General features: G+C 52.8%; 5 protein-coding genes across 5 annotated transcripts; 1 reads left to right on the top strand and 4 right to left on the bottom strand.

Moving 5' to 3' along the window:
- Positions 1-2695: 2695 nt before the first annotated feature.
- BDP81DRAFT_407616 (uncharacterized protein) lies at positions 2696-3650 on the bottom strand (the record flags this gene model as incomplete). The annotated part of the gene is made up of 2 exons (XM_060589024.1): positions 2696-3107; positions 3173-3650. 2 exons carry the CDS (start codon positions 3648-3650, stop codon positions 3088-3090), a joined length of 498 nt encoding a protein of 165 aa, XP_060443796.1. The 3' UTR covers positions 2696-3087.
- Positions 3651-6638: 2988 nt separating this feature from the next.
- Positions 6639-7535, bottom strand: BDP81DRAFT_395651 (uncharacterized protein; the record flags this gene model as incomplete). The annotated part of the gene is made up of 1 exon (XM_060588087.1): positions 6639-7535. One exon carries the CDS (start codon positions 7533-7535, stop codon positions 6639-6641), a length of 897 nt encoding a protein of 298 aa, XP_060443795.1.
- Positions 7412-8066, bottom strand: BDP81DRAFT_430978 (uncharacterized protein). Its single transcript, XM_060590654.1, has 2 exons — positions 7632-8066; positions 7412-7571 (listed from the first exon to the last, which is right to left on the bottom strand). Exon 1 carries the CDS (start codon positions 7815-7817, stop codon positions 7641-7643), a length of 177 nt encoding a protein of 58 aa, XP_060443794.1. The 5' UTR covers positions 7818-8066; the 3' UTR covers positions 7412-7571; positions 7632-7640.
- Positions 8067-9785: 1719 nt separating this feature from the next.
- On the bottom strand, positions 9786-10715 carry BDP81DRAFT_430976 (uncharacterized protein). The gene is given in 3 exon segments (XM_060590653.1): positions 9786-9805; positions 9816-10558; positions 10623-10715. The coding sequence occupies 1 exon segment, from the start codon at positions 10499-10501 to the stop codon at positions 10127-10129; it is 375 nt and encodes a 124-aa protein (XP_060443793.1). The 5' UTR covers positions 10502-10558; positions 10623-10715; the 3' UTR covers positions 9786-9805; positions 9816-10126.
- Positions 10716-11304: 589 nt separating this feature from the next.
- Positions 11305-12736, top strand: BDP81DRAFT_450930 (calcineurin-like phosphoesterase; the record flags this gene model as incomplete). The annotated part of the gene is made up of 4 exons (XM_060592586.1): positions 11305-11321; positions 11384-11507; positions 11566-11656; positions 11724-12736. The coding sequence occupies 4 exons, from the start codon at positions 11305-11307 to the stop codon at positions 12734-12736; spliced, it is 1245 nt and encodes a 414-aa protein (XP_060443792.1).
- Positions 12737-13159: the final 423 nt, after the last annotated feature.

Raw genomic sequence — 13159 nt, 5'->3', positions numbered from 1 at the left:
CCTAAGGTCTTGAGAGGTTGGACAACACCACATTGCTTGTCCTTGGTTGGCTTCGTCAAGCTGCACATGTAGTGAGTGCATATGCTTACTGCAAGTCTGATGAGGCTTTTTTTCTCTTTTCAGCTCTCACAGAGCTGACAGCCTAACCTAAGGTAACGGTCGCCAATTCCAACAAATCTCACTCAGGGGATCTCAGACCTAAGCTGTGCCATCCCGTTGCGAACATGTCAGCCTCACAAAATGCGCCCACGGAATTTTCGTTTCTGACCCAACAGGAATGATTCCTGGTCACCCCTCTCTCTGACTTGGCAGACCTGCCACAAATGGCGACATCGCATCAGCAAGTCTCGAAAGAAGTGTCCTCTTTTGAGTCAAGATACTTTTTTTTTCTTTTTTTTTCTTTTTGCTTTTTTTTTCGTTTTCCCTGTCTCGTTTGGTTTTCCGTGTGCTTGTCTCCTGGAACTCCGCAACAAGTGCTTGCCAAGATGCCAATGCATTTCGTATTCCGGCGGGTGGGAGGAGGCAACCGTCTCCAAGAACGCCGAGCATCGGGAGTCCCCCCTACGCCCACGGAGGACCCGTTTTTGTCTCGCAATATTTCCCTTCGGTCCGGTTCTCCTAGGCGGGTACGGCGGGCAGTGTGCTATGGTTATATTTTTCCCCTATCCTTTCCTCCCTGGAAAAATTCATATGTTTCCACAAAAGAACGTCTTTTTATACCGAAAGATCGACAGTCGCAAGGGACATGTCAATACGGGGTTGATCTTCGGACTCCCCGCCAAGAATTCCCATTTTTGGGTGGACTTTTCTTTGGGGGCTCCCGTGTGTCTCTCTCTCCACATATGCAGGTCGGCCAGCTCCGGCTCGCAGTCTCTCGGACTCTCTTTCGTGCAGGCTTTCCACCGGAAGGGAAAGGGAAGGTATTAGTGGTTGGAGCTGCGAAATTCTGGAGATGGGTCACAGAAGTATGTGTGTGCGTGTGTGTGTGTGTGTGTGTGTGTGTTTTTTTCTATTTGTCGGGGCTGTGTGCGTGCTTTGTGGAATTGTGGTACGAAATCAGATCATGTGCAAAAAGGATTTACAGTTGGTAAGTTTGTGCGTTGTGTGTATTTGTGCGTGTACGGAGATCCCACGTGCTCTTTCGGTGACAAACATGGCAACTAAGCTGCAATGATAATCAGTTTGCTAGAATATGCCACAGTCAGGCAGGTTCTTCAGGTTGCTTTGATGGGAGCTTTTTCTTTTCGGACAATGGGTGAACTTATTGCTGTCTACATGTATTGAGTCTTACTTGGGCCAAACATGTAAGAAGTGTGCCCACGGGATTTGGGAGGACTGATGCCATGATGGTGTTTGAGAGGTATTGGCAGCGGCATACGTGCTGTGTAAATATTGGATGGCCTCAGGAAGGAAGATATACGTGTGGCTTCCAACTTCGTTCTTGTATGATATCTGACGTTGTGTTCAAGTTGAGTGCTAGGTACTTGATGCGATGAAGATGGAGTGGGTGGTAAATATGCTGGCGGCAAAGTAGTGGCTCTCGACGATCACACGTTATGCTTCTTTGGGTATCGACATCTTACCGACAATACGAAGTCGAAGGACCATAGCCTTGTAGGTAACAGGGCAGAGATTGATATGGAAACTTGGATTTTGGTTATGGCTGTATGTCTTCTTACGTCCCCGCCTCTGGTTCTTTGGCATATGTCCCAACCTGGGATCCGGGTCTTGTAGAACAGGTTACATTGTTTCCGGCTGTTTGCTCTTGTACAGTGTCGCTAGTAGTCAATAAGAAAATCACTCAAGGGATGCGAAAAGCTAACGCACTGGTTTGATTCCGGGATCGCATGCCTGGTGTGGACGTGTAGAGCCAGCGCCGTCGGAGTGACGGGGCAGCGAGCTTATTGAGGATCGATGTGGCTAGGTCTTGGGTGCGATATTTTCCGACGAGATGGTGATCCGTTTTGACAAAACAACCCCGTAACTCAGCTACGGGCGGCTAAACGGAAAATGACAGCCTACTTTGGGATGAGTACTGATGGAGGAGTACGAGCAACGGATGGGGGAGGTTGTCAAATTCCATTTCTTTCGGTATAATTTGTATCCGGCTCTGTCCAGGAGCATTACCATTTCTGACTCGGCTGAATGATTTTGGTGGAATCTCTCTTCTTGGACCCGCGTCGTGAGGTGCTTCTTGAGATGGTTATCACGTTTGGGATGATCAGGTAGAAGCCCCGATGTTATATGTGAGCTGAGGGGGGTCGTTGCGGGGGTTTGGGAAGTCAGCAAATGACAAGGAGATCACGGAGACAAGCGAACTGGTGGTGATACGTGTTTTTGGTGGGAGATTCGGGCAGAGCTGCGCGTCTGGTGGGAGGCTTAGCGATAGGGGGAACGAACGTACCGGTCATGCTGAATGTGATGAAAAACTGGGCAGTATGTTGACCGCGATCTCGATAGTTGGAAATGAATGAAGGGCCCCAAAGATTGTCAGCTTGACGGACAAGACCTGGTAGATCTTTGCGAGGACTTCGAGATGCCCGTGTTCCAGAAGCCACTTAAGACCCACTCGTGCTCTTGAAACATCTTAATTTTCCACGGATATACAAACTACCATATGTAGTGGTGACTAGTGTTGGGGCTTATTCTGCCATTTGCTTGAAGATCAAACACAAGCCTAGGTCTCAAGTGCGTCATGTCTCGATTGTTCTCACTAGACCTGGTGACTTTGTATCTAAGTCTAGGAACTTGAATTGGACTAATGACAGCAACTTCACTGAAACCATATCACCAGCGTCACTGAGAATTCCATACCATTTTACCATTCATACGCAGCGGAAAGTCGATCTGGATGAGGATTCGTCATTTGCCACGGTACCTATATCCATACATGCCATCTTGATTCTAGTACCTGTATCGACCAAGTCCCCCCAAGTTTGTAGAATCAAGGAAAGTTCATGCACCGGTCATTAAGAGAGAAGAGAAAAGAAAAGAGATTGAAACACCATATCCTGAATGTGACAATTCGTGTCCCATTTTATGAATGCATTACATCACCCCATCCCATGAAGACTAGATGCGGAATGCTTATTTGCCAACAACAACGACTGCACAAAACCCCAATGATTAGCGTTCGAAATTCCACTAGTCCACATGTCAGGTCAAAACGTACCAGAAGACTGCTGAACGACCTGGTTAATCTGCCCAACCAACCCCTGGTCAATAAACTGCCCCAAGTTCACCTGCCCAACCCCGCCAATGAGCCCGAGGTTCAACCCGCCGAGGTTCAGCTGCGCCAGGTTGACGTTGCCAAACACGCCCTGCTGCTGGATCGCGAGCACGGTGGACAGCTGCTGCAGCTGCAGCAGGGCGTTGAGGTCAAAGTTTTGGGCGGCGAAGAGGTTCTGGAAGGCGGCGAGGTTGAGGTTGTTGACCTGGTCCAGCTGGCCGAGCCCCTGGAGGTTGAGGTTGTTGAGGGCGAGGAGGTAGTTTAGGTCGAGGTTGCGGAAGCCCTGGAGGTTGTTTAGGTTGGCGAGGTCGATGTTGTTCTTGTTGTTGTTGTTACCTTGGCGGGGCTCGAGGGTGTCCGTGACGGGTGCCGCGGCCGCGAAGGCGGTGAGGGTGGAGAGGATGATGGTTGAGAAACGCATTTTGGAGGTGGTATGGGTTTGGGAGGTTGAGGTTGATTAAAAAGGTATTATGTATGAAGAGAGCACAGCTCTTGATGTTCCTGTATAGAGTGGTTTTGGTTTTTTGGTAAACGACTTGAAAAGAGTGAAGAGAACAACGAGCACAGCTAGTTGCGAGTCAGTAGGGTACTCTCTTGTCTGATCTTGATATAAGACTCACCTCTGAAGAGAATGAATGAAGGGAATGAGTGAGATCGGACTGGATGAAAGACTTGAATGCGTGTGGATGGAGAAGTAAAAAGAATTTGTCTCCTGCTCGCGGCGAGACGGTGGCTTATATGTCGACAGAACAGAAGCCAAGATACCAAGAGCCAAAATCGGTGTACGTCGACGTCTGAACTGTTCAGCAAGGCATGAAGCATTTGGGCCATTACCAAGGTGAATTAAGGTACGATTTGCGCTCGGAAGAGTCGTGAACGAGTGATCCGATGCGTATCAGAGTCTCGATATCGCTGGTACGGAATAATGTTGGATCAAACGGGTTGACAGGGGTCATTGAGACTAGGGGTCACGAGGGGACGCATACAGCATGGGGTAAGAGGACGTTTCTTCGGATGACGGAAGCGATGCGACCCTTGGCTCGATCTAGCGACCTGTATTGGGATGGCTGGTGATTCCAGCAAAGGGTGCGATAGGCCATGATGGCCATCGTACCAAAGCGTTTAGGTTTACCTCATGGAATTCTCTCATCTCGATATCTGATTTCTGTAGAGTGTTGTAATCATCAAGATAGATAGGTTGAGCAAGAACATGTAGCAGTAAGCCACTTGGCCGTGACGAGAGCGAGTTATCAGTGTCAACGTCAAGGAAACGAACCAAGGCAAGGTAATTGATGTCCCCGTGGGCCAAGCAACGCAATGCCCAAATAACCTTACTTGGCGGGTCCTGCGGCTACTCGGCCGACGGAATGGTGACACGGAAACTTTCGTCCCAGCCATCGCCAAGCCGGCACATGGACCTTCCAGCGAGATTTTCTTCCCGCGGACTTGTGAGGGCGAGGAGTGACGGAAACTGGAATAGACTCATGAGATCTGCACCCAGAACCGAGCCAAAGTCTGTTTCGTAGGGTCTGATGATTAGGAGAAGCAGGTGAAAGACGCTGGTTTGATCACAGGTTTTGTGAGGGTGGTGCTGGGACTATGCGGCGATAATGCGATGGAGTCGGGAAAAAAGGCTATAGAAGCAAGGGTGGCGCTGTGGCAAGTCAGACGCAGCGGGATGGGACGACGCTGCGATGGCAGGTATGTGTCATCCGAAAGACCTGCGCGGCTGCTATAGACAGAAAATTCTTGGCCGGGTGATGGGAGATCCGATGGGTCCATCCTAAGGCTGGGCCGCTGGGGTCTCTGACAGCTCAAAGACGGGATGAAGTTGGGCTTCGTTGCACTCGCGTCAGGATGTGCGCTCTGCCTTAGGAGACTGCCGAGCCGGCTCGCCGGCGATGCGTTGGGCGAGGGTGACATTGATCATCGGATGGGGAGGAGAACAGCGTGGTTTTCTGCTCTTTCTCAGGACTGGGATGAGCAGTCATGATTGGCACAGTCTTTACAACGACTCGATGCAACTGATCATGGAAGAGAGACAGCTCAGGCGGGAGGTACCTTAGTGTACGGAGTACTGTTGACGTCGGAGCGGCTCAACTAAGGTTTAGTTAGTGGCTGTTTAAACTCGTGTCAGTGGGGTCCATTTGTCTCCCTCGGACCGTCGTGGGGCCCCTGCGAGTCTATATGAGTATATAATTGGCTAATTTAACCCCCGCAATTCTCCTCTTTCAGCAAGTCAGAACCTCTAGCGTCACTGACAAGCGGTCCGGGCGCAAAGTGCAACATCAACACCCGCCCTTTTACTTTGCTGCTGTCAAGTTGTCATGCAGCCCACAACCCTCGTCGGATCCCCCTGTCGGATCCCCCTGTTCGGCTCACCAACCCCGAACCCCTCCAAGTGTCTCAGGCTTTTGTCGATGAGGCATCTTCCCTCCATGGCATTGACGACAAGGACCGACAGGGCTGCAGATGTCACCCTGTTTTTCCTTCTTCTTTTGACGTCTTCCTCCCCCGCAATCCGGATGCTCTGCGCTTCCGGGAAGAGGAGGGTTGGATTTGCGTTTGACGAGCGCATCTCGATACCACATTTTGCTGTCGACTTCTTTTGCGGTAGACCTGTGGGAGAAGGACGAAATGCAGATGTTGTCGTCTTGTCCCCCCCCCCCCCCCCCCCCAAGAGGAAATCGTTCTCTTTGTACAGGTTATCTGCTGCTTGACCAAGTTGCATAGGGGCATGAAAACAACTAAAATGGAAACATTCGCCATGTTACTATGATTCTTGTGGGATTGCACTGAGTAAGGAACAATCAAATTGATCAAATAAACCTTCATTAAGAATAAGCTTAAGTCAAGCTGCTGTCAACAAATTTGGCATTTGAACAGGGATATCCCGCCTCAAACGCGAACCCCCCTCGCGACATCAGCAAAGTTCTGAGACAGGGACAACGTAAAAAAGTGAAACCTAGAGGTTTTGACAGGTGGAGTATTGATGAATCTTCATAAACTACATTAAAGCACTTGCCAAATCCTAGTCTGATATGCAGAGCCGTTGATTAATGCACCGTAACCCGTTCCCATGTCATGCGGACCACCTAGTCTCACCCCCTTTTCTGCCTCGGAAGCGAGGAGATCAGGTAGGGAAGTACTACCAGTGTCACCTCAACCTCCAAGCGAGCCCGTCCACTAGGGACGTCAAGCCCAACCGGTCACGCGGCGCGGGGTCCCTTGCACCTCCGCACGCATGAGACATCTAAACAGCACAACACAGTGGTTCGCCCCCGGTGCTAAAGACTGAATGATTGCTCTTCCTTTTCCGATGAAAATTTTTCTCAATTACAACATTGCAGTTACATCCCTGTAGATCATACCACACACACCCCTCCTTGAATTCCTGGAACAATGTTGTTCACTGGATCTTGACAACCTGGACGCCACCGAGCTGGACGCCACCGAGGACGAGACCCTGCTGCATGAGAGCGACGACCTGGACCTGGTTGACGAGGCCGACGGCGTTGAGCTGGGCGAGCTGCTGGAGCTGAGCGAGCATGACAAGCTGCTGCTGCGCCTGGAGCTGAGCGAGGGCCTGGACATTGACGACGTTTTGAAGGTTCATGGCGGCGAGGAGGAGCTGGATGTTCTGGAGCAACAGGGCGTTCTGGTTGTTATTGTTGTTGTTCTTGCCCTTGTTATTGTTGTTGTTGTTACCCTTGTTGTTGTCGCCCTTCTGGTAGTCTCCCATCGCCTTCTCGGCCTGCTTAGCAGCCTCCTTGGCCGCCTCCTTCTGCTTGTCCTCGGCCTGCTTGGCAGCATCCTCCTGCGCCTTCTTCGCAGCGTCCTCAGCAGCCTTCTTGGCGGCTTCCTCCTGTGCCTTCTTCGCGGCCTCGGCGGCAGCGTCGGCTTCCTCCTGTGCCTTCTTCGCGGCCTCGGCGGCAGCGTCGGCACCCTCGGCGGGAGGGGCGGCGGCAGGGGGGGCAGCCTCAGCGGGGGGAGCAGCGGCGGCGCCCTCGCCAGCCTTGGCAGCGTCTTCGGCCGCCTTCTTAGCGGCCTCCTCTTCGGCCTTCTTCTTCGCCTCCTCGGTGGCGGCGTCAGCGGGAGCAGCGGCAGGAGGTGCAGCGGCGGGAGCCTCAGCAGCGGGTGCGGCGGGAGCAGCAGGTGCCGGAGCAGGAGCAGCAGCGGCGGGTGCGGCGGCGGGTGCTGCTGCGGCCGGGGCCTGGACGATGGCCTGGCGGGTGTCCAGCTGCTTAGGGATGCTCAGACCCGACACCAGGCCGGTAGCAATGAGAAGGATCATGGAGGACTTCATTTTGGAATGACTGTCGTGAAGTGAAAACGGTATAAACTGGACGTTCTTGTCAGCATGTGTCTTTTTTGAGCTCGTTACGGAGGGAAGACAACTCACAATTGGGTATCAAGGAATGACAGAGAAGCTGAGAATGAATGGAAATAGAGCACAGCTCTTGAAGAATAGAATTGAAAGTTTGAAGTAGAGAAAAGACACTGTCCTGAGAGAAGGGATGAGGAGCAAAACATACTCTGGTTCGGGGGAACGAAGTCTATTTAACTTCACATCTTCCCGGAATGCCATTAAGCATAAGTCGTCGTGTGGAACAGGCCCGGCATTGGGTTAGCGCCCCCCCGGCCCCAGCCCAGAGCCTCTGCTGACCAGATGGCATCTATCAGGGCTCATGAGACAGATGCCATCCGGGATTGTCGGTTGCGTAACAATGCCAACGGTCTGCCAGTCTGGTGTGGCGTCTGCCTCCTCCCCAAAGTGCGAAGCAGCATGGAGGTCTCCACCGTTCAAAGGCCGGCATACGATGGGTGTGCTGAAGCCGGTCTCAGTCGTGCCCCCGGTAGAAAACAGATGGCACCCGTCACCCCAAGTTCCTTAACTCTAAACCACGATACTGAAAGCCCCCCAAGGCTCCAGGCGTTCTTGGTGATTCGTCCTCCGGCTGTTTCGACTGATCTGAGCCGTTCTTGGCGCCTTGGAGATCAGACCGCAAGCCGCCCATGTGGTACACCTCCGCCCCGCAGACAAGCTAAAGAAGACAACCTTGTTACTCTTACCGAGTGGCTGTGAGGCTTGCGTTGTGTTCACGGTTCGTGTGGTTTGCGGGAACAGCAATGACTAAAAAGTTGGCCAGCGTCCCCTCTACGCCAAGGCGTCCATCAGGGGCTCCCTGCGTCAGATATTGTTAGCGGGTGTTAAGGTTGCGGGCCGGAAGCAGGGGCGTTGCCTAACAGCACGGATCACTTGCCCGAGTCTCTTCCGACGTCTCATCCCCCCACGATCGCCCGGTCGTGAACGGAACACGAGAAAGCCGTGGGAAATTTTCGCTTTATGCCCTGGCAACGTAGACAGGCATTGCTTCACTGTTGAGGCGAGGCGAATCCTGTGTGTATATTTTCCGGAAGATCATACGTAATAAGCTCGCGGCACTTCTTAACACCAAAATTCAGGGGTATGAAAACTTTACTGGGAAACGGAACATGAGAGAGATGAGCGGCGATCTTGATAATCTTCAGCGAGGATGACTCGGAGGAAGTGGCAATTTGGAAGAATGTCAAGTTCCAAGTGCCCCAGCTAGCCGCTTTCGGATTTTGAAAATTGAAAATATCAAGCAGAATACTCGTCTGTTCTCGTCAACGCGACCCGCATGTCCCGTCCCCAGCCGTGTTCTTGCTCAAAGCTCGCAAGGATCAAGCTGATGCAACTCTGCAAGGGCGAACTGCACCTAGGTTTCAGGCGCAGTTATTCCAAAATAACCTTGTTTTTCAGGATGACTGCTTATTTAGACTTGGCAAGCCCCGACCAACAGACCCCAAGTATTGGTATCAAAGATATATCATTGCATGTGTGATCGTGAGCCTCACAAGTCACCTGGGCCATGGAGTATCGTACATGATGTGTCGCGCATCGAGTTCATGATTTGAAGTTGAAGAATCTTCATTTGGCTCATGGAATGGCAGGACAGGGTTCGAAGCACATCTGCATCTGAAGCCTTCTGTTACCACCTGCCTCCACGTCGCCCGAGGAAGTGTAGCCGCCGTTCCTGTCGCCAATTGACGCTGCTAAAGGCGTGGCAGCCGATGTCGCAGCGTTGCGTGCGACCTGCATCCGAGGACGGTCGACTGAAAGCTTGATATATCGTCGAACATGCCACTTGAGGCAACAACTGAGGTGTCGGTGGGAAAGCTCATGTTGGGTTACTCACTTGAGCTAGAGCTCTTGGAAACACGCGGGAATCGAGAGGATTCGAACTGTTCAGTGCCATCCCTTCCCAATAGGGATATCTGCTCCCCGAGGCGGCCCATGGTGTTTGTTGGTTCTCGTATCAACTCAGATAGGTTCAGTGAATCATCATCCCGTGCATGTATATTCATCCCAGCTCTACCGAATACACCACAGAAGCAAGCCCATATAGGCCCCCTCAATCCCATTCCTGTCACCAGCACAGCAGGCGCCCTCTAGGTCGGGGGTCAGGTCAAACTGTGGCGTAGGTGGTGGAATGGTTAATGGTCTATCTACAATCAATTATTCACGCCTACCAGCCTACTCGACGACAGGCTTAGCGAGTACCCGAGTTCGAATCCCAGCATGAGCACCAAGAGATGTAGCCCCGAATTCAGCACCGGGGGGTGAACTCTTTTTTTTTTTTCTTACTGGCGTAGGCGAGTGTCCTCAACCCATCCATCCATCCATCTCCTCTAGATTCGGCCGAACAACTGCTTGCTGAGTGATTGCACGCTTATCACATTGACCATCTCCTGCCTGCGTGGTACTTCGTCTATCGGAATCCGCATGTTCTACGCCGTAGGGACCGCACTGTTGATCGTAAATGGTATCTTTGAGTTGTACATATGTTCAATACATATGTTCATCTGCCGTCGTCACCTTCCCGCTCTGCTGCTATCTTCCGCTTTGCTCGGCCCGTGGAATCCTAACCACTCGCCCAAGATGCCGCCAGGTTTCGGTACTGGGCACTCCCTCCTCAATCGCTCTTCTCTTGCTCGTATCGTTTCCTCGTCGCTCATCTGATTGAAGCTGACGACGCCGTCATTGATTTCGGGGGCTGCCTCGCGACGGCGGCGCCTCCTTCGGCGGCCGTCCTCGCCCACCACTATCTCTCCGTCGGCGTATGTGACTCTTGGTGCTGGGCATGGCAGCAGATGCGGCATACCGACTACGAAGAAGCTTGCGACAACCGTGGTTGCAAAGAGCGAAGAGGTCATGCGCGACCTCGGGTGGAGGGGGTGTGGTGGCATGATCGCGGTTTTTTTTATTTTTATGGGTGTTTGGAAAAAGGAGGCTTCGATCTTCTGCTGCCATTGGACGTTAGCGACGTGGGAAACCATCAGAAAAGCCCAATTGACCGAATCTACTCACCTATGACAGCACCATGCTCGCGCGACGGGTTGACGGGTCCGAATGCAGTTCCCTGATGAAGGCTTTAGATGCGTGACGACAATGGCTGACGGCTGATTTTCTCGCAAACCTGCAGTGAAGCTTAATGACCCAATGACCCGAACTGATATGCAGGCCTTCTGATTGGATTCCGGCGGCCCGGAGTGGGACCACCCTGGGCGACGTGACATGCCAGCCAACGACTGCATGCCGCATGCCTGAGGATCTAATCTTCGGTCACCGTAATAACTAAAGATCCGAGATGGAGCATGAACAAATCCCCGGGCCGGGATGCACTCGAAAAACGAACCCACAGGAACGCATTGACCATATATCCACTTTGCAGATCCCGGCGCGATTGGAAGTTCGAATTGGGGGTTGGCAGGCGACCGGCGACCGCTAGAGGGCAACCATGCACGTCTTTGAACTTTACTGACGCCATCCCATCCTCGAAGCCTTGATCGCCCAACGCAAGTGCTCAATCCGCATTCTTACGACGACGTCAGGTAGCCGCCGTCGATCGCACCGACCCGGAATCGAATACTCCGCGCGACATGCTATAAAGTAGAACGAGTACCACCACCATCCTTTCCATCTCGATACTGCGAGTCCTCGGCCTCGGGCGCCGCGACCCAGACCAGGGAACCCCTCCTCAAATTTCGCAATGAGCGACCTTGACAAGTGAGCATGCTCGCGATCGCGATCTGCTTCATATGACCAAGAGACGCTGACGTATCGCATAGAGCTATTGCGCAACTGCGCGCCTGCCGACCGATACCCGAAGCGCAAGTCCGAGAGCTATGCCACAAGGCGCGCGAGCTGCTCATTGAGGAAGGAAATGTTGTCACCGTCACAGCTCCCGTCACGGTATGATAAGGTCTCCCTACGATAGTTTGAAGGCGAGCAGACGCTAACATGGGATCAGATATGTGGCGATATTCACGGCCAGTTCCACGACCTCATGGAGCTTTTCCGAGTAGGCGGCGACGTTCCCGATACCAACTACCTCTTCATGGGTATGCCGCCATGATCTTTCGCCGTTCCACTGAACTTCCTGTGTGTGCTTACGCTTCTTTCGTATAGGTGACTTCGTCGACCGTGGCTTCTACTCCCTCGAGTCCTTCCTCCTTCTTCTCTGCCTCAAAGTCCGCTACCCCGACCGCATGACCCTTATCAGGGGCAACCACGAATCCCGCCAAATCACCACCGTCTACGGTTTCTACGATGAATGCCTGAGGAAATACGGCTCCGCCAACGTCTGGCGGTACTGCTGCGACGTATTCGACTACCTCGCTCTCGGCGCCATCGTCCTCGGCGCGTCACACACATTCCCCTCCACCCCGGGACCGGAAGGCATGAACGACGATGTTGAGATTGAGGTCTGCGACCAAAACGGCTCAACAATGAGCCGCTTCCCCCGACAGAGACGGCCACAAAGGCAACCTACAAACAGCCCCAACGGTGCGCCCTCGTCCGGCGGCGACAAGACAGGTCCGCCAGGTAGTGGCGCATCAGGAAGCTCTTCAGGGTCCCTGGGCAACCCTGCCGGAGCTATCCTCTGCGTCCACGGAGGTCTATCCCCACTGATAGACAGCGTCGATAAAATCCGACTGTTGGATAGAAAGCAAGAGGTTCCCCACGAGGGAGCCATGTGCGACCTCCTCTGGTCCGATCCAGACGAGATCGACGGCTGGGGTCTCTCGCCGCGCGGCGCAGGCTTCCTGTTCGGCGCCGATATCGTCCGCGACTTCAACCACAAGAACGACCTCTCGCTCATTGCGCGCGCCCACCAGCTGGTCATGGAAGGCTTCAAGGAGATGTTCGACGCCAGTATCGTGACGGTGTGGTCGGCGCCGAATTACTGCTACCGCTGCGGCAACGTAGCGGCCATCCTCGAGCTGGCGGAGGACGACTCGGGCACCGGTGTGTTCGCGCGCAGCAACGGTGACAGGGGACGCAGCGACGGCAGTATCCGGGGCACCGACGACCAGGTGCTGCTTCCCGGCCCTGCGAGGAGGTACCGTGTGTTCCAGGCCGCGCCGCAGGATTCTAGGGGCATGCCTGCGAAGAAGCCCGTGGCGGACTACTTTTTGTAAAGAAAGGGAGGTAGTTTCGGTTCATGGACTTCCCAGTGGGAGGCGAGAGATATTCCCGGTATAATGACGATACCAAAAGCGTTTTCTATTGTTTTGTTTCAAAACGGCACAAATATTCAAGTTTGAAAATAGCGAAAAAAAGACAACGGAATGATCAGCGGTTTTGGGCAAATCTTACGCGTTCCCCCCCTGATCGTGTATGTATAGGGGTTGATGGATGATCAACTGGAGTTAAGAGGACTCGGCGCGAGCAATGCATTTCTCTCATGATATTCGTACAACAGGCCTACCAACCACTTCTGTGATATCTATCCCGACTACACTCCTTAAGGCAACAAACAGTGTCTCTAGTATATCTACCCTAGTTTCTTCCTCTTCCCGGCACCTCTAAAACCGCAACTGGTATCTTTTTCATACGCTAAA

The sequence above is a fragment of the Colletotrichum phormii genome (assembly GCF_030913505.1).
Source record: "Colletotrichum phormii strain CBS 102054 chromosome Unknown BDP81scaffold_13, whole genome shotgun sequence".
NCBI classification, from domain to species: Eukaryota; Fungi; Ascomycota; class Sordariomycetes; order Glomerellales; family Glomerellaceae; genus Colletotrichum; species Colletotrichum phormii.
This window is presented reverse-complemented; position numbering and strand designations above follow the sequence as displayed.